The 18,772-nt window shown below is 42.2% G+C and overlaps 4 protein-coding genes across 4 annotated transcripts; 1 reads left to right on the plus strand and 3 right to left on the minus strand.

The window, feature by feature from the left end:
* Nucleotides 1-1,688: 1,688 nt before the first annotated feature.
* btr02 (bloodthirsty-related gene family, member 2) lies at nt 1,689-5,088 on the minus strand. The gene is made up of 7 exons (XM_068718504.1): nt 4,987-5,088; nt 3,187-3,459; nt 3,024-3,101; nt 2,687-2,935; nt 2,456-2,603; nt 2,338-2,364; nt 1,689-2,236 (listed from the first exon to the last, which is right to left on the minus strand). Exons 2-7 carry the CDS (start codon nt 3,454-3,456, stop codon nt 1,692-1,694), a joined length of 1,317 nt encoding a protein of 438 aa, XP_068574605.1. The 5' UTR covers nt 3,457-3,459; nt 4,987-5,088; the 3' UTR covers nt 1,689-1,691.
* A 439-nt stretch (nt 5,089-5,527) lies between these two features.
* LOC137878694 (GTPase IMAP family member 9) lies at nt 5,528-7,250 on the minus strand. Its single transcript, XM_068719075.1, has 2 exons — nt 7,232-7,250; nt 5,528-6,552 (listed from the first exon to the last, which is right to left on the minus strand). The coding sequence occupies exons 1-2, from the start codon at nt 7,248-7,250 to the stop codon at nt 5,528-5,530; spliced, it is 1,044 nt and encodes a 347-aa protein (XP_068575176.1).
* Nucleotides 7,251-10,192: 2,942 nt separating this feature from the next.
* On the plus strand, nt 10,193-13,560 carry rsad1 (radical S-adenosyl methionine domain containing 1). The gene is made up of 9 exons (XM_068718596.1): nt 10,193-10,544; nt 10,720-10,853; nt 10,938-11,142; nt 11,227-11,592; nt 12,013-12,076; nt 12,154-12,301; nt 12,570-12,624; nt 12,770-12,873; nt 13,242-13,560. Exons 1-9 carry the CDS (start codon nt 10,374-10,376, stop codon nt 13,390-13,392), a joined length of 1,398 nt encoding a protein of 465 aa, XP_068574697.1. The 5' UTR covers nt 10,193-10,373; the 3' UTR covers nt 13,393-13,560.
* Nucleotides 13,561-15,445: 1,885 nt separating this feature from the next.
* rasd2a (RASD family member 2a) lies at nt 15,446-16,981 on the minus strand. The gene is made up of 2 exons (XM_068718283.1): nt 16,382-16,981; nt 15,446-16,130 (listed from the first exon to the last, which is right to left on the minus strand). The coding sequence occupies exons 1-2, from the start codon at nt 16,929-16,931 to the stop codon at nt 15,619-15,621; spliced, it is 1,062 nt and encodes a 353-aa protein (XP_068574384.1). The 5' UTR covers nt 16,932-16,981; the 3' UTR covers nt 15,446-15,618.
* Between the last annotated feature and the right edge of the window lie 1,791 nt (nt 16,982-18,772).

The raw sequence follows: 18,772 nt of genomic DNA on the forward strand, positions 1-18,772 counted from the left end.
AAAACTCACAGATACAAAAATATTTGAACAACGAGCATTATATTAGTAAAGTATGAAAAGAATAATGGAGCATATATTTATCATAAATATTTGGAAACAGGCTGCGAGGCCCATGTTTAGTGGATTCCAGTGAAAAGCACAGAGAATAGCCGTCTTTGACACAGCTGTGGGTGTCGAGCTACGCCTTGCCTGGTGAGTGGATTATCTCAGAAAAACATGAGGAGACTCTGAACACAAGCATCTTTCATGAGGGCTTGTAGAGTGGGCCAGGAGGACCTATGTCATCTGTTTATCTCTGCTCTCAGTATCCACATTTCACCAATTCTGTGAATCAAACCCTCCCTGCACAATCAGTCCAGGGGTGGCTTCATGACATGGATGGATGGGGACATGTCAAAAGGATAAGCTTTAGCCCTCTTTTAGATAAACCTGTATCCAATAGATCCCAATCTGAGATATTTTTTATTTTATTTGATATGAATAAAGTGGAACAATCTGTTTTGTAAGTGGGCAGATAACAATGGATCATATGAATCCTTGAAACCAGAATAATCAGTCTGACAGTCCCACATTCTCCCACTGTTACAAAATATTCTGCACAAATTCATGAAGTCCCTCAAAGGCCCCTGAAGACCCCACTTTCAAAAACTATGCCGTATCTTTGATACAACTAACGACTCTGTCTATTGGGATACTTTTCAGGAAATTATCGCAAATGAGGCACAAGTGATCCATACACCTGCCTCTAAAACTGACACTATTTAAATACGTGTTACTGTATTAAATTGTGATACAGCCAAACATATAATACAAGAACAACTAGGAACAGTCAATATATTCCATCGAATTCATCACATTTCTCATAAATGTATCGGTTTTCAGTCTAAATTATTTTGACATTTTGAGAAATGTATGGATATTTACCTCAAAAGAAGTATATTGGACTCTCGCTGCTCCCCTTGGTCCACAGGCTAGTGTTGCTGGTCCTTTGCTTGTGTTGATCAGTTGCAATGCCTGGAGTTGTGGATGACCGACGGCCCTGAGGATTCAGTTCAGTCCCCAGCAAGGCTGGAGAAAAGGGGAGGCTCTGTCTCAGAGGTCAGGTGAACTGAAGTAGAGCGGGTCGATCGGCTTGGACACCCAGGACTGGACTGGAGATGGGGCTGCCCTCCGAGATGCCAGCGCAAGTCTGTGTGGCGGTGGGCAGAAGCATGCGCTTGTGTGGACGACTGTGTCAGTGTGTGAATGAGTGAATGTGTTTGAGTGTGTCTCCCAGTGCCTGGCGTACGAGCACAATGCCCTGCTGTTTGGCTGTGCCCTCCCTCCCTGCTCCTCGTCAACCTCTGTCCCAACCCCGCAGCCCCTCACGTCCATCCAACTCTGCAACCCATGTTCTCTTCTTTTTGACTCACTTGTTCATTTATGAGAGTCTTCTCTTTTTCTTCTACCCTCCTCTTTCCCTTTCAATCTGTTTATAGCTTTCATTGAACTTTTTCGAGTGAGTCAGTCCTTATTCAACCTTTTGTTCACTGTTCTGACAGGGAAAGTGTGGTTCATTGTAGTTTTTCATATGGATTTGTCATTAAATAGATATATTTGACACACTGGGTTGATACTGAAAAGATAATCACGTGCACAACAACTGTAGTTACACTGGAGAATTATAAATATAGAAATAAAAACATTAATGCTTAGATGCTGCAGAAACTAGAAGAGATGATTAGGGGAGCATTGTTTTTGCCGCCATGCAGGCGACCAGGACTGAAGAACGGATGAAGCCTGTCGGTGAATGCATCTGTGAAGGTGTGAATGTGGACTCCAGATTCTGCGCAGTAGAAGGACACGTGGCCCTCAGTGTAGTCCAGAAACACGCCCACCTTCCTGGGTCTCTGCTCCAGAGCCAACGGCGTGACAGGAGAGGTGTTGGCAATGAACTGGCCTCCAGCCTTCAGGCTTAAAGTCCAGAAACCATTTGCAGGGCAGACAGAGAACTTGCCCTTCCTGTTCACGGACTGTCTGACAACACCCAGATTCCACTCGATCTTCTCCCCAACCTCCACCTCCCAGTAGCACCTCCCGCCGCTGAAGCTTTCTTTGGCCAGCACGTTTGCCACACGGTCGAACCGCTTGGGGTGATCTGGTACCTCTTGAAGCTTGTCCGTATGTCTCACCTGTTTTCTGTCATCTGAGACAGAGAGGAAGGGGTGGGCTGTCTTTGCGCTCAGATTGACATCCACTAAGAAAGAGGGAGGAGAAAATGTCAAGAATGGGTCAAATCATCCATGTTTAATGTGTGTGCATTCCTTTATATTTGTTTCTGTGTGGACAAAGCCTCACCTATGTATTTCTCTATTCTCTTGAGTTCTGTCAAAAAACAAAAACATTATTATTTTTTATTTATTGTAGAATGCTCATTTAATAATTTAATACACAAGACAAAAGTTGCATTACTCACCAGATTTGGAGAGCCTGTTGACTTCTACCTTAATCTTCTCCATTATGTCTGCCAGTGCTCGTCTGGTGACCCCAACACATGGATCAGTTTCTATGGTAACTTTGGACCAGTCCTTCATCCCAGAGGGGCACACAGTGGGAACACTGTTCTGCATGACATAAACAAAGTTTTCACAGATGGAAGCGAGTCACCAATACCATTGCATCATTTACAGAAGGTGAAGGCGATTACCACGATAACTTGGTCCGTATCGTCATCTTCATCAGTGTTTACAGGAATATGGGGGTCGGGTTCGGTGTTCTCCTTCCTCAGCTCCTGGATCTCCTGTTCGATCTCCTTCACCAATGTTTCTACCTTCTTCTCCTCCTCTCTCTGTCTCCCCTCAATTGCGTCAACCACAGCTTTGTGATTCTTCTCCATAGCGTGTACGAGGGCAGAAAAGACCTTCTGGCTCTCTCGCACCTCTCTAAGGTAGGAGTTCTGATTGGACACCATCATGTATCAGCATTCAACTATGCACATTTTTGTTAAACAGAGATTTTTTATGATGTAGAGGTTTTAAACGCACCTTTTGTAGCTCCAGAGCATATTTCAATCTTTCTGCCTTCTGCTGCCTCTCCTGAATCATTTGTTCAACATCTATAACCTGTAACAGTGACGTACACATATAAACTAGTTGTATTAATAATCAGATCACTTGTGATTGAATCCCTGACAATGCAATGAAGTACCATTTCCTCATCGGGTGGTTTCTGTGGTCGAGTCTTCCTGTAGTTATCTGAGACTTCTGCCAGAATGCGGTTGATGCTGAGGTCAGGCCTGTCACTAAACAGTCTCCTGCAGCGCGGGCAGTATTTGGACTGGTGTCGTGTCCAGTAGTGGCTGAGGCAGGACAAGCAGAAGCTGTGTCCACATGGTATGGTCACCGGGCTGGTGAAGATGTCTCTACACAGAGAGCACAGGAAGTGCTTCTCTGGGAGAAGGCTAATCGTAGAGGCCATACTCTGAAAATGAAATTGTCAACAAAGTATGAGGTAGCTGTTAAAAAATATATTTGTTTGTTTTTTGTTTTTACATCTGGTGAATAAGCTTGCAGTTAAGTGAATGTTGTGTAAAAAATGGTAGATAAGGCAACACAGAAATAACCAGTAACTTGACTTAAGAAGTGCCCATTTGATGAACAAAAGGAAGGAGGGCATCTTTGTATTTTATGCAATAAACATCTAAAGTGGATTCACATTTCTTAGGGAATAATAATGTTATAGAAAAGAGCCTGAACATTATATATTAAAGTTATGAATTGAAAACAGAGTATTTGTATATTTATTATAAGAGGCGGAAGAATAACTCAGATCCTTTTATTCAATTAAAAATACTAATAAGTCAAGAATTTATTAATTTATCAAAGCAATAGCACAAGAGTATTATCAGCAATGTACTTAGAGTAGTAGTTAAGTGTATTTTTTACCTCTACTACTTTTAAAAATCTTGTTTGTATTACTATGGCAAGTGTAACGTGTGTATGAAATGTGTGCAATGACAATAAAGGCATTCATTCTGGTTCTGCTGTAAAAAAGTCCTTATGACATTATTAGATTGTAATTACTGGTGCATCAGTTTGTAGGTAGTATTTTCTTAGCTGGTTGAAGTGGAGCTAGTTGTAAATACTTCTATATATACAGTAAGGAAGACAACTGGACACTTTAAAGGTTAAAAGCCAAAAACATTGGAAACCCCTGATTAAATCTTTTACAATATCTTGTCTTTTAAGTGATTTTTTTGAAGAGGAATGTATTTTTCTAAAATTCCCATAAAATGTTCTTAATGTACTTTCCGTCACTGTATTCGAGAACATATTGTTCCAGGGCTATCTTTCAAAGCTTCATACTGCAAATTTGATAAATGCATCATAATATCAAATCAACTATTCCATGTTGAACTATACGTACTTCCCACTGACTGCTTAAAAAAGGAGCATTTTCTCTAAAATGTGAAAGAACAAATATTTTTTAACTCAGCTATGCAGCATTGACACTCGCAGGACAAATGGTAGGACATGTTCTTGAGCAGAATGTCACTCCTCTCACATTATGTAATGATACACACAGTACAGGATACGTTACTTCTTTTAAGTAACATTCATTTCACTGCTAAAAGCTTCCCATGGTGAAGCCTAACCCTCTAATTGTTTTCTCTTTTTAATGTCATTGTCACAGACGTTTCAGTTAAAAGGAATTTCTATTTCTTTGTGATCAAGTCGATATACTAACAGAGAACGGAAGCAGCTAAAACACATAATGAAAAGTATGTCGTCAAACAGGTAGCAACCACACTGTTCATACGTCACTGGGGAGCTACGGTACAAATCAACACAAAGCTAACTACTAAAATGTTACATTTTGTCTTGACATTCATGTCGGATGCAATTCATAAATGACTTTAAGGTCCGAATTAATTGACAGAAAAAGTAGTTTTCCAAAAGTGAAACAGAAACTAATGTGAAATATTTACTGAGTAAAGTGTGATCTTACCTCTCCAGGTTAATCTTGTCCAGATAACTCAGTCTGCACTGCTTCTACTCACAGTTTCAGGTATGGAGAGACTGCAAATGATTTACACTGAACAGGTGCACTAAGGTGAGTGTGTGTTGTGGGGCAATGCTTTAGACAATGGCACTCTCAGTTGAGACTCCACCCTGAATGTTATCTGAGCTACTCGTCACCTACAGCGAGGCACCAGGAAATGTTGGAGGTTAAATAAAACGCTATGTGGTTGACAAAGAACAAACTCTCACATGCTGTGTCACAAAACACAACGTAATTTATTCAATTTACACATTTACAGTTTAAATCAACCATGACATTTACTGTTGACCATTACTAAACCTCTTAGGCTGCATAGTAAAGGTGAAGTTTCAGTCTCAGCCTGAAGGGAGTTGTACATTTCCTTATATATTCTGGTATCAAGTCAGCCTGAAAGCTACATAAGCAACAGTTGGATTACAAAGAGGCCATGATATATATTCTTTTCTTTTCTGTTTATTCCTGAAAAACAGGCCATAATCAGTCACTGTCATGGACGAGGAGTGGCAAAGAAGCGGTTGATGAAGATTGAGTTAAAGTTGAGTCTGGCAGGAGGGGCCACTCTGTCCTCCATATGCTCTATAGCTACCTGGGCTGTTCCCCCTGCTGATCCACCTACTGCACCACCTATGATCCCATAAAGAACCATCCCTCCTGGCCCTTCTATGGACCCAAACAGTGCACCCATGACAGCCCCCACAACAAAACCCGTACCCACTCCTCTTGCTAGGGAGGTTCTGAGCCATCCGTTGTCCATCTCCGCCTTGGCTCGGATCTCTGCGCCAACATTGGCGGTGTAGGTATCCTTCTGGTGACACAAATCCTCCGCGATGTATTTTTTCTCCATCTCAGTCCATGCCTTCTCTATCTCTCTCGTCCTCTGCTTCTTGAGCTTCTTCACCTCCTTTTCCACACAGTCCTCTGCTTTCTGGAAGGTTCTGCTGGAGAAGCAGACCCCTCCTAAGGAGGCCACCATTCTCTCTATCTTCTGCAGCAGCTCTCTGTCTCGGCTGCGATCTCTCCGGTTCTTGCTGAAAACATGAAAGCGTCCACCGTACTGCTCGATCAGTTCTCTCAGGGGCCAGTCAGTCTTCTGCACCCGGTCTTCCAGGGCAGCTCCCTCAAGGTTTCCCTCATAGGCCAGGATCACCATGCAGTGCCTCAGACAGTGTCTTCCAAAACGTTCCTTCATTAGTTTGGGGGTTCTCAATTCATTCAGGGAGATTTTCTCCATGTCAAAGGTGACAAGAAAGGCGTGGGGACCAGGAATACACAAGCACTTAGACCTCCTCAACTCCATTTTCCTCTTGACTTGAGATATACCCTTGTCGTAGAAGTTTGGTCCATTGATCACAGCCACCCGTCTACCAGCTAGCTCCCCGGTAGTCTTCCTGCTGCCAGAAATGCAGGAGACATTCTTAGCAAACTCTTTCCTCCCAAGTATGTGATTTGTTAGTAGGAACTGCGAAGGTCCACTGCTGCCAACCACCATAAGCCTTAATTCTGTAGGAGATCCTGTGACAAAGTGAAGTTTGTTTTGAGAATAACACCAGGTAAATGTAAGAAGTATTGTGCATTTGCTCATTGTTATTGTGTTTCATTATCTTGCCATTGTATCTTGAGGCTGTGCTATGAGCTAAATGCTTACTTCGGCATGGCAACATGCTCACAATGTCAATATTATCATACTGATGTGTAGTAGTGCCATGTTTACTGTTTAGCATGATAACCTTTGCCAGTCAACACAGAATGCAGAAGTGCTGCTAAAAGCTGACGGGAAAATTCTAATATTGACCTGATGAAAGCGCTAGATGAAAAGTCAGAGGGTCACTAAAGTTCATCCTGAGGGGGTTATGAATGCTTTACAAAATTTCATGGCAATAACATTTCACTCAAAAACACAAATATCAACTAGAAGAAAAGCCAGAGGATCACCAAAATCATCAGGATTCATATTCTGGGTAACACAAATGTCTGTACCAAATTCCATGGCAATCAATTACAATTTTTTTTTAGATGTTTCAGTCTGCACCAAAGAGGTTGTGAACTGACAAACAAACCGACTGCAATGTCGCTAGCATGGCTAAAAACCAACGCTATTGATTGCTGCTAAATGGCATGCAAACTGAAATGACCCCACCCTTTTAAAAACATATTCGTTAACCCCCTGGATATGTTACATCAGTGATCTTACCTTTCTTCCTCTTATCCATTTGGCAGATCTATAGCGCAGATTCACTCTTTTAATTTGGTTTATCACAAAGTTCTCCAGCTTCTCCCTGGACTGAAGTCATCACCATGAGGGTTGCATATATTCAATGAAAACACATCCCCCCCCCTCTCTCTCTCTCTCTCTCTCTCTCTCTCTCTCTCTCGCTCTCTCTCCCTCACTTTCTCTCTCTCTCTCTCTCTCTCTCTCTCTCTCTCTCTCTCTCTCTCTCTCTCTCTCTGTTGATTAGGTAATTGGTACCAGATTTACTATTGAGTGGAAAATTACCTCAGGGTTATATGCTGGCAGGGAGCAATTATTGGCATTCTTAATGAAATACTTGGATTAAGTACATAATACACTACTGTGTTTTATACTTTTGCAGTTAGTGAAATTATGAATATGGAAGAGGGGATTTATACATTTTATATAGCCACACATCATATAAGTGATTTCTGACCATCATCATCATCATCATCCACAAGCGCCGATCAGAGGTAATTATTTGAAGATGACAAGAACTGATTGCAGAGGTGAGTTTAAGACATATAAAACATTGAATTAACTGTGACCCTGATTAGTGATTAAATTCATAAACATTTAAACAGAGTTTTTGTTATTCTGTTAAAATGGCATTCAAAAAAACACTGCAAATTTAAAATGTGACCCTACACGGTTATCTCAGTCCACCAGACAGCGTTTTTTTCCTGGGATCAGAAAAATCAATAGCTCATTAAATTAGTTTGATCCTGTGTGAGTAGAGCACAAATTTATATTCTAAATATAGTGTCTTGTTGTGACTAGTTATCTTTGCAACCACAAATGACAGTGTTTACAAAAACCTGTATATACATATCGCCTATGGTACTTATTGTAGGCTTTTGGATCCCCAGAGTCTTCTTATAAACTGTAAAAGCAGCTTAACAAGTTCCTAATTAGAGGGATCAGGCACCTGGACATGCCCCATTATTCATTTAAAAACAGAAAAGCCACCAACAAAAAAAGAAAAGAAATCTTGAAATATTTAAAAGCACATTTAAGCCATTTTGGAGAGGTTTTGGATACGTTTGGCACACAAACGGACGCCATAGGAGCACTGCTAACTAGCCTTGTAAAACCTAAGTACTTTTACACATTAAGCTGAAATTTGCAATAGGAGCTGGCTCAAATTGTGGCAGTGGCAGCTAGCACAGGCACTTCCTGTTGCAAGCTCAGCTGCCGTGGCAAGTTGTGGCGGCTGCCACAACGTTTTGCGGCAGTTACCACTGTTTGTGGCAGCTGCCACAACTTCCATTGGTAGTTGCCACTGTTTGGGAGAGGTGCTGTGGCAGTTGCCATTTTCTAGCCTTTATTTTTTGTTATTTGACAATATGTGACAATGCATTAAAGTCCTTAAGGGTATGATTGTTGGTAGTTGTAATTGGTTTAGTAAAAAAATGCCGAATTGTTACAATATGGCTACTCATTTTAATTAAACTAAGCTAATATAGGCTAACATCAGTTTGCACTTGTTGCCGTGGCAACGATAAACAGTTTCAGTCAGCGGACTGGAGGAATGCAAATTGTAAATATGGATAAGATGCATTGTACTGTTTAGAATGATGAAAACCCATATAACCTATTGGCCCGTTCTTGTGGGTACTTGTGTTCTCGTGGACTTGTGGAACGTCATCAGACTCCAAATGCCCGGATGTGACTTGCTCCGCCCATTTTACAGAGGATGCATCAGAGGTGACTTGTGTGGACTTGGGACAGCCAAATATCCCAGAATTCATTTTGCACCAGCAATAGGGAACAATGGCGGAGGAGAAAACACACAACTGGAAGTTGTAATTGCGAAATAACTACTGTTGTTGAGTCACTGAAAGTAATTTTAGGGTGTTTTTAGGCGTGAAGTTAGTTGTTTAAGCATCAAATCTGTGGTCAGTTTGTCAAGATTCAGCCGATTTAAAAGTCTGCTCCGACGATTTCGGTGATGTGAGGTGTTGCTAGCGGGGCCGGCAGTAAAGCAGCAACGAGGGGGTCAGGGCTCACGGTACCCGCCGAGAACAGCTTTATCTAGGGAAGTCTTTTTGAAACTTTCCGCTGGTATTGACATCTCCGTAGCGATGTGATCCATATACGAGTTTACTCTGGTTCTTCACTGTAAAGTACTTTTACAATCAAAACAAATATGACAAATATATGTAGATGTGTGTGTATATATATACATATATATATGTAGATGTGTGTGTGTATATATATGATACCTAAGTTGTTTAATGTATGTATGTAAACACATAAATGTATAAATAAACACAATAATAAATAAATACATGAAATATACAAATAAATAAATAAAGATACAATGATCTGACTTTTTCCGTCCCTATACCAATAATGAAACCTGGGCTTTGAGTATCGGCCGATACCGAGTACCGATCTCATACCAGTGTTAGGTTAATAAGCAAAACAAAATTAGACAAATAAATACATAGATAAAAATGTACTGAATTATTTATTTAAATATTGGTATCCAATACCAGATCTGATTCCAACACACACATTCAATTCAATTCAATTCAATTTATTTTTGTATAACCCAAAATCACAAATTACAAATTTGCCTCAGAGAGCTTTATAATCTGTACACATACAGATCACCTGGAACCCTCACATCGGAACAGGAAAAACTCCCCCAAAAAACCCCTTTAACAGGGAGAAAAGAGGAAGACACCTTAGGGAGAGCAACAGAGGAGGGATCCCTCTCCCAGGATGGACAGAAGTGCAATAGATGTCATGTGTACAGAATGAACAACATAACAGAGTTGGTGGGTTGAGTGTGCATTATTTAGGGTTAGGGGCGTATAGGGTTAGGGTTAGGGCTAACTGAACGCCAGTAAAACAGCGCCTCTGTGTGGTTAAACCGCGTAACACACACAGAGGAAGTCACATGGAAGTATTTCCTGTTTGGAGCGACGTCACAGCTACCAGGAAGAAAACAGACAAAAAATGAATTTACCCCACATTGAAGTAACTTCGGACACATTGTAATACAATTTGTATCTTTATGGTGGAGCCTGACTCGTGTCGCCGCTGTCTGAGATCATGTGTCCAAGTGAAGGACACCCGTCAGACAGACAGTTAAATGTACCGTCAGACAGACAGAATGATTAAACACACGCTGTGCGCGGGCCGACGTGCCGTCTCCCCCGTTGTGCGCTCCTTCTCTGAGACTTCCGGCGTAGGAGTCACTGAGGACGGACTCGAACGGACCGGCTCTCCACGTCTCACAAAGCAGGCGTCTCTCTACGTGCACGTGAGCTAGCATTGGTCAATTTAACTGATACAAATAGTCATATGCAGAGAAATATGCATACCCATGCATGCACTGAACCAAATATATTTTATCGGTCTAGTTTTCTTTAATTGCAAAGTCTAGAAAGTGTGCCCACATCATGTCAAAGTGACCTTCCTCCTCTCTTCTTCTCCAGTGGCCTTACTGCCTCAGAAGGTGCTCCTACTGCAACTTTAACAAGTACATACCCAGAGAGAACAATGACCCCGTAATGACTGAGTGCCTTCAGCGGGAGAGTGAGACACTGCTGCAGCTCAGTCAGGTCTCCTGGTATGCTGATCGTCTATCTTCCACGTGAAATCGGCTTTCAACGCGTGCCTTCAACCACCCTTTAATTTTGATTCCTCCCTGCAGCATCACCTCAGTGTTTTTCGGTGGTGGGACTCCAAGCCTGGCTCACCCCTCGACCATTGCCGCAGTCCTCCAAACTGTTTCGAAGCGGGCGTATCTCTCGGATGAGGCCGAGGTCACGCTCGAGGTCAACCCTACACTTGTAGGAAAGTCAAAGTTAGAGGACTTTTGCCGTGCGGGGGTGAACCGTTTCTCCATCGGGGTCCAGGTGAATATATAATCTACAGAAGAGAAGACCGATGATTAGATTATGAACTGTGTAGTTGCACGTATCACATTTCCAATCCTTCAGTCTTTGCAGGATGAGGATTTGAGAAGTCTGGGAAGAGACCACAGCTCTCACCAGGCTTTGCAAACTGTCGAAGAGGCCAGGAGGCTGTGCCCCGGGCGGGTGTCGGTGGACGTCATGTTCGGTCGGCCCAAACAGAGCGTTGCATCCTGGGAGAAGGAGTTGTCTGAGCTGCTGAGGGTGTGCGATGACCACGTGTCTCTGTACCAGTTGACCTTGGAGCGAGGCACCCAGCTGTTCAAACAGGTGCTGGGAGGAGAGGTGACCGTGCCCGCTGAAGACGAGACGGCAGAGATGTACCGGTGTGCGAGGAGGACTCTCCACCAGCACGGCCTTCTGCAGTACGAGGTCTCTAACTTCGCAAGACATGTAAGTCCTCCGCAGGACGAAAGCCCACTGATCGTCCTCCACACCTTAGGAGGCATTGATTCTTTCATAAAGATTACAGGAAAGTTCATTAGCAGAGAAATCTTAATGCAAAGTGCTTTATATATAAGGAGTAAATGCGGCACAACAACATTTATAAGACAAATAACTTCAAATAGAAAACATAATGAAGATAAAAGAATGGAGAATATCAGTAAAAATCTAATGATGAGTTTTAGGAAGATTTAGAAAAGAGACATTGCTTCTGAAACAAAAAGTTTTGCTTCTCTGTTTTGTTTTTGATGAGACGACACCATCAACAAGGCAGATGTCACTTTTTTTTTTTGAGCCACACTGCCTCATGAATGCGTCTTAGAGGAACAATCACAACAGCACGATAACGCTTCCCTTTGTGTCACATAGAAGGCAGTGAGTCATCACAACACAAGCTACTGGAAGGGAAGACAGTACATCGGCGTCGGCCCAGGTGAGCTACTATCTAGATTGAAGGCACTGATCAAAGGAAGTGCTAAAATTTACATTTCATATTTTTGTCCTCGGCAGGAGCACACGGGCGGTTTGTTCCTCTGGGGGAGGGAGGGGTCTTTCGGGAGGCGCGGACCCAGACTCTGGAGCCTGATGCCTGGATCCGTGAAGTCCAGCAGAGGGGACATGGGACACGTAGGCGGATTCAGCTCAGCCATCTTGAACTGTGAGCTGTTTGCACTTACAGGCCAAAGTGTGGTGTCTTGTAATGAGTGTATTTGGCAGCTGCCATTTCCATGTGAAATATAACAGTTGTGTATCGGCCAATCCACAGCGTGAGAAACACGGTGCCGGAGGTCGCTGCACATGTGCTTGTTCTTGCAGACATTCTGTCCCTGTGAAACACTATTATCAGACTCCATTTACTCACTGTGCTGTCATTGTCAAAGTCTAGTCACCGGGAAGTTCTCTGATGAAAGATGTTTCTTTTGCAGATTGGAGGAAGTGTTGGTGATGGGAATGAGGATGACAGATGGCATTAATCACAAGGTGAGGTTTATACCTGCATGACATGCACTATTTGAAAATATTCTATTTCCAGTTTCTGTGTGATCTTTTCTGTCGGAGCAGAAGTTCAGTATTCAGCACATCTTGGTCTATGTGATAGTGTTGATCACTGTCTGATGTTTACCAGCACTGGGAGATGTTTAGCCCTCAACTGGGTCTCCGTGACGTCTTTGGCACGTCCAGCGATGTCCAAGAGTTGCTCCAGAGTGGACAACTCATTCTTGATGACAGGTGACTTATGACATTTTACAATACATGAACTCAAACTTTCATTTTTATTTACTGGTGAGAAAAATATTTCTCGCTTATGTAAAGCTGCAATGATTCTTTTCATTATCTATTTGATCTGCTGGTTATTTTCTTGATTCATCGATTCATAAAATGATTAGGAAATGCTTGTTAGAATTCTCCAAAGGCCAAGGTAGACGTAAACATACCGGTCATTTAGTCTTAAACTAATATAAGACAAAGAAAAACATCACATTTGTGAAGCTTGTATCGGGGAATGTTTGGTCATTTTTACTTTAAAAAGAACAATTACTTGATTAATAGTTGCACTTGTGTCTGAATCTCCTATCATCTCCTTTCCTTATTATCAGAGGTCTGCGCTGCTCCTGGGATGGACTGGTCTTACTGGACAGCATACTGCCAGCTCTGCTGGTGGAACTGGAAAGACAAATCAGTCAGAGGCTACAAAGTGATCACCATGCTGATGGACAAACAAAAAGCCAAACCTCCAGCCCACGATGACAGTATGTCAATACAGCAGATAACTCCACAGACGTTAGACTGACTGGAGGGTGAAAAATCCTGAAAACGGGCAGATATTTACATTGGTTTCATGTTCAATATTGAATTTCCTTATTTAAGGCGTTGCCCGTTTTCACATTGTATTAAAGTTTTTCCTCTTCAGTGTTACTTTGCTGCTGCATTGGGAATAGTCTCATATTTGTCCTTGTTAATGGAGGAATGAAACAGGCTCCACGGGCGTTTATATTATATTGCCTCTGCTACTCTGGTTTGGAGACTCAGAACATTAGATGTTAATATATTTTTTATAGTCTCTAGGTGCTATCATGCAATTATTGCTTGTGCTGAACATTTCTCAGTAAGTCATTTTAATGTCATCTAAACATGATTATTTCTCTCCCCGTCCACGGGAAATTGTGTCTCATTCTTTAAATAGACTTCAACTCGCTTTTGGAGCATTCATTTATTAACTCATCCACCTTATAAATAGTTTAATGGGAGAAAAATTCTTTTTATTTTGTTTCACTGGTTTGTTTTCATAATTTCGAGCCGCAACGATTAATCAATTAGGTGTCAACTATTGAATTAAGAATGAGAGGAAGTAAATTAGAGGACGTCATCTTGGGCTTTGTGAAACACTGAACAACCTTTTCCACCATTTTCTGACATTTTATAGACCAAACAATTATTTGATTAATTGAGAAAGTAATCGACAGATAATGCAACACTAAAAATAATAGTTAATTGAAACACTTTCCTATGTATTTCCTTGGAATGTTCCTGGAGAATGTATGAAATGCGTCACTGATTAGAGGAAATAGACAGAAATAGAGACAATGTTCTGTTGAGTCTGAGCAGATCTTTGAAGGAAATTCCTCTGACAAACTCACTGCTTATAAACTCAACAAACTAAACTAACAAAAGTCAAATAACGGTCTCCAAAGTTTCTCTAGAGTTACCAAGTGTTTCTACTTAGAGAACATAAGTGATGAACACCAATGTATGTCCTCTCACTTTCTGCTGAGAACAAGTGTTCTTACAGCCAGAGAGATTCATAAACACATACTGATCCAGTCAGTTCGAGCACAAGTGCATATCTGACTCAACCATGTTGTTGCCACTTGAGAATACGTGCCTGCGCAGCCTGACGTAACAATCAATTTGTGATATTGTTGTTCATGACGTTGCTATGAGCTGTATACTTGATTTCTGCAGTGATCACGACGCACTCGGGGGTAAAAAACTGGAGAAACAGCTCTGCTATGATTCATGAGGCTTATGTATAGTGATGAGTCCTCTGCAGCACCTCTGTCAGCGTCACACTGCTTTTAGTTTACACCGTATAAAGACATTTTTTAAAAACTGATGGGAACTTTAGAAAGGGAACGGTGGCAGATGTGTCGTACATTGCTGGACTTTAAAGTGCTGAACTGAACATAGCAGCTCCAAGTCAGTCTATTGCTCAATAACTGGCTTTGTCTCAGTCAAACCATCCTTTTCACAAAACAAGGACGCTCTGTAGGAAGAGCCCACACAATTGTTTCGTCTTGTAAACCAGAAGAGTGGGTTGGATATGTAAGAAAGAGGAGGCTGAGTGTTTTTAATACATTTACTTTCTACTCGGTGGCAGAGCAGAGTTTGATGAGGGCTCTCTCCATGGTGCTGATTTCACAGAGTCCAATACGTCTCTCACCTTCCCCCCCTCTTTCATAAACGATGCGTTTCACACTATAGTGACCCATGAGTGTGTAGGCTACTCGTGCTGATTCATCAGGCATTGTAACACTTCAGCTCTTGATGCCATTCACAGCGGAGGATTTTAAGATGTGAACAATCTCTCGTCACAAATACTAGAAGACTTTAAGGTCGCTGTATGAGTCATCTCCTCACACCGAGGAGCTCCCTCCCACACACTTATGGTCATATTTTCATCATCATCACTTGAAACAATTGATTGCTGACGTTCGTGAGCACAATCTAACAGTATCTCTGTCTCACTGACCTGTTTTCTAAATCCTCTGAAATAAACTGAATGATAGAGCAGAGGCACATGTGACAATTAGAAATGTTTTATTATAGGATTATATAAATACAGTTTACATATACAAATAAAAAATCACAAAAGATGAACGCACTGGACCAGCCAGGTGCTGCAGAGTATAACCCCTTACATAATATGACATTGCAGCATACTACTACAATTGGTTTATCGAGAAGGCGCACGATTCATTGAATGTGACACCTCTCGGGTTTGTTGTGTTTGGTGCTGGATCTCAGCACCAGCCGCAGGTCGCTGGTGAAGCTCGGGCGGCGCGCCAGAGGCTCCACGGCGGCGCAGGGCGCGCCTAGCCCCCGGCTCCCTCTCCTGCCCCGCCGGCCGATGCACATCGACTGGTAGCTGAGGATGGATATGGTCTGATGGCGCGACGGACTCGTCTCGTCGGGCAGTCCACCCAGAGTGGCGAGAGCCCGGAACACACCTTCCATGCCGGTGCCGTCTTTGGCAGAGGTCTCGAAGAACGCGACGTCCTCCCCGAGCGCTTCCGTCACCTCCGACCGTCTGACGGCCCTCGGTGCCGCCAGGTCCGCTTTATTTCCGCATATCACGACTGGCGCCCTCGCGGGATGTTTTAAGTTCAGCAGCTTTGCCTTTGCAGCCTTGATCTCGTTGAGCCGCTGGCAGACTTCGTCGAAGGACTCTCTGTCATCCAAACTGAACACAAGCAGGAAGGTGTCACCTGGAGAGAGAGAGAGAGAGAGAGAGAGAGAGAGAGAGAGAGAGAGAGAGAGAGAGAGAGAGAGAGAGAGAGAGAGAGAGAGCATCACGTTAATTAATGACAATGGGATACATTTCACACTGAGGTTATAAAGACATTTGAATGTTGAATCATATTCCTGAAACACCACACATGCACAGCTTATCTCTTGTAAAATGCTATAAGCATCTTATTGATACTTAAACTACCGCAGTGATTCTTAACGATCTCACCTGTCAGTATGGATAACCTCCGTTTTGCAGGGAAGTCCCTCTCACTAGCTGCGTCCAGGAGATCGATCTGATACGCCTCTCCTCCAATGTGGAACAGTTTTCTGTGGAAGTCCTCGGTTGTGGGTTCGTAGTGCTCTTCAAAGTCTTTACCCAAGAACCGCTGAAGGATGTTGGTTTTGCCTACTTTGGGTGCGCCGAGCACAACTATTCTCAGACAGTTCTTGCGCTTGGTCAGACCCAGCTCCAGCAGATCCACGGACCTTTTTGGGAGTCGATCGGTCGAAACCTGCCGATTGCCAGAACTGGAAGACCTACTTGGGGAAACCGCTCTTTTATCTTGATGTTTCAAGCGCCCTTTAGCCGTTTTGATGATGCCCATGCTCGTCTTCGATATGTTTGAGACTTTGGGGTGCTGCGGTACTGGGGTGAGGGCTGCGCTCTGAAGAACTGGGCGCGTAATGTCTGATTCGTGATGCCCGGTGAGAGAGTTGAACATTTCGAGGATGCCGTCAACGGGAAGGTAAATCTTCTCAGTTGCGTTCACCTCCATGTTCTTTCGAGCGTCTCCAGGCACCGAGACGAGGCAATCAAAATCAACCCAGTGGCTTCCCCATGTGTGCGCCGTAACAGAGCCGAGTGGCCCCTCTTATACACCAGCACTTAGCGCAGTGTCTGCGTCACCGTCTCATCCAGAGAACTCGCTCCTTATATAGAAGCACAAATAAGCCACAAACAAAAACAGCACTCAAGATCTCCACTTTACACGATTGCGGTGTTCCTATAGTCTAGAAATATATAGAAAGAGTAGTTTTCCAAATGTGTTCAAAATAATCCAAATCAGGTTTATATTATGCTTTTGAACATTTTGTCCAAAAACATTTTGTTTTTTTACAAAACCCTTGTAAAAAAACAAAAACATTCTCATCTGTTCTGACATAATTAATGTACTATTTAAGCACCTCACGTTCAGGTGTTCCTGATTAAATATGGATACATAGATGAATTAACTGATGGACAGAGTGTCCAGATATCTGCTGCAAATCCCTGTTGTCATGGACACTGGAGGTGTGACCACTAATTAACTATGTTTATTCTTAGCTGTCATGGTGACAATAATCATCGGTACGTTTTCAGTTCTATTTATTCCTGCTTTTTTATTCTATTTTTATGTTATCATAAGCATCACACAGTTTTCTCCCAACATAGCTACTTTATAAAATATGGTCCTGTACAGCATAACATAACTGTGCATCTGGGAGTTACTTATTCATGAGGATGTTATAGTTGCAAACCTCATTGTTTTCTGAAGTGATCACGACACTCTCAGGGTGAAGATGGAGAAACAGCTCACTCGCTGCTCTAGGATTCATGAAGGCTGGTGATGCAGTAATAGGATGTCACTATAAGGGCTCTATACAAATCATACCTTTTCTTCATAGTGAAGGACATGGATACATTAATTTACATCAATAAATGTGGTATAGCTCTATTTGAGAGTGAAGATTTAGTCAGGTAACTCAAGAAAGTTGAAGGACACCCGATTTAAAAGTACATTTGAACAGTACTTTGTTGGTTGATTGAAGGAGCCAGAACATATTGAATACGTGCAGCTTTTTCTCCATCACACCACCCTGTGCACAAACCAAGGCCACTCTGAATGAACAACCCACATAACAGTCTCTTTCTGGAAATCTGAAGAGTGGGTTGGTTATGCAGCTATACAGACAAGGCTGATTGCCATAGTGCACTTCAGAGAAAACTGAAAACCATGTGGTGATGGGAAAAGCAACAGAGGTTTGATGAATCCCTGTATAGACCCATTTCAATATTTGATGTAAGTTGATGGCTAATTAGACTTTACATTTTGGTTTTAATAAGGTCAGAAGAAAAGAAAAATATTAAAAAGTCAACAAAACACAAGAGTTAATGCTACTACCGCTCCTTTAATTTCCCTCTGAAGGGCTCAGTCGTGTATCGTTATTATTACTAAACTACCCTTAGTCACAGTACTATCATAGGCTAATGGCTGTTAGTTGTATATGCACTGACGCACGCTGGTTACATGAGTAAATATAATAACCCCTTTCACACAACATTCGGCTTGGTTTGTATTTATAGAAATTATTGGACCCCATCATCAACCCATCAAAAAGTACTATAACATCATCTGAAGTCATTTCACTTTATTTTACTGTGGTATTTAGTACGCATGTATAGAACAGACTATTGGTCTCTTTGTGGTGCTTTGCAACACCACGCAAATGTGGAAGGACAAATATTTTTTCTGATTATTTCCCAAGGCGCAGGGAAACCAAACCAACACTCTAAAGCTCCAAATTTTGATAGTGGATATTTTTTTGGTGTTCCCCCAAATTCACAGATTTTAGCTTC

The sequence above is a fragment of the Cebidichthys violaceus genome, unplaced genomic scaffold, assembly GCF_023349555.1.
Source record: "Cebidichthys violaceus isolate CVI_PGR_0920_01 unplaced genomic scaffold, fCebVio1.0.p SCAF_23, whole genome shotgun sequence".
In the NCBI taxonomy this organism is placed as follows: domain Eukaryota; kingdom Metazoa; phylum Chordata; class Actinopteri; order Perciformes; family Stichaeidae; genus Cebidichthys; species Cebidichthys violaceus.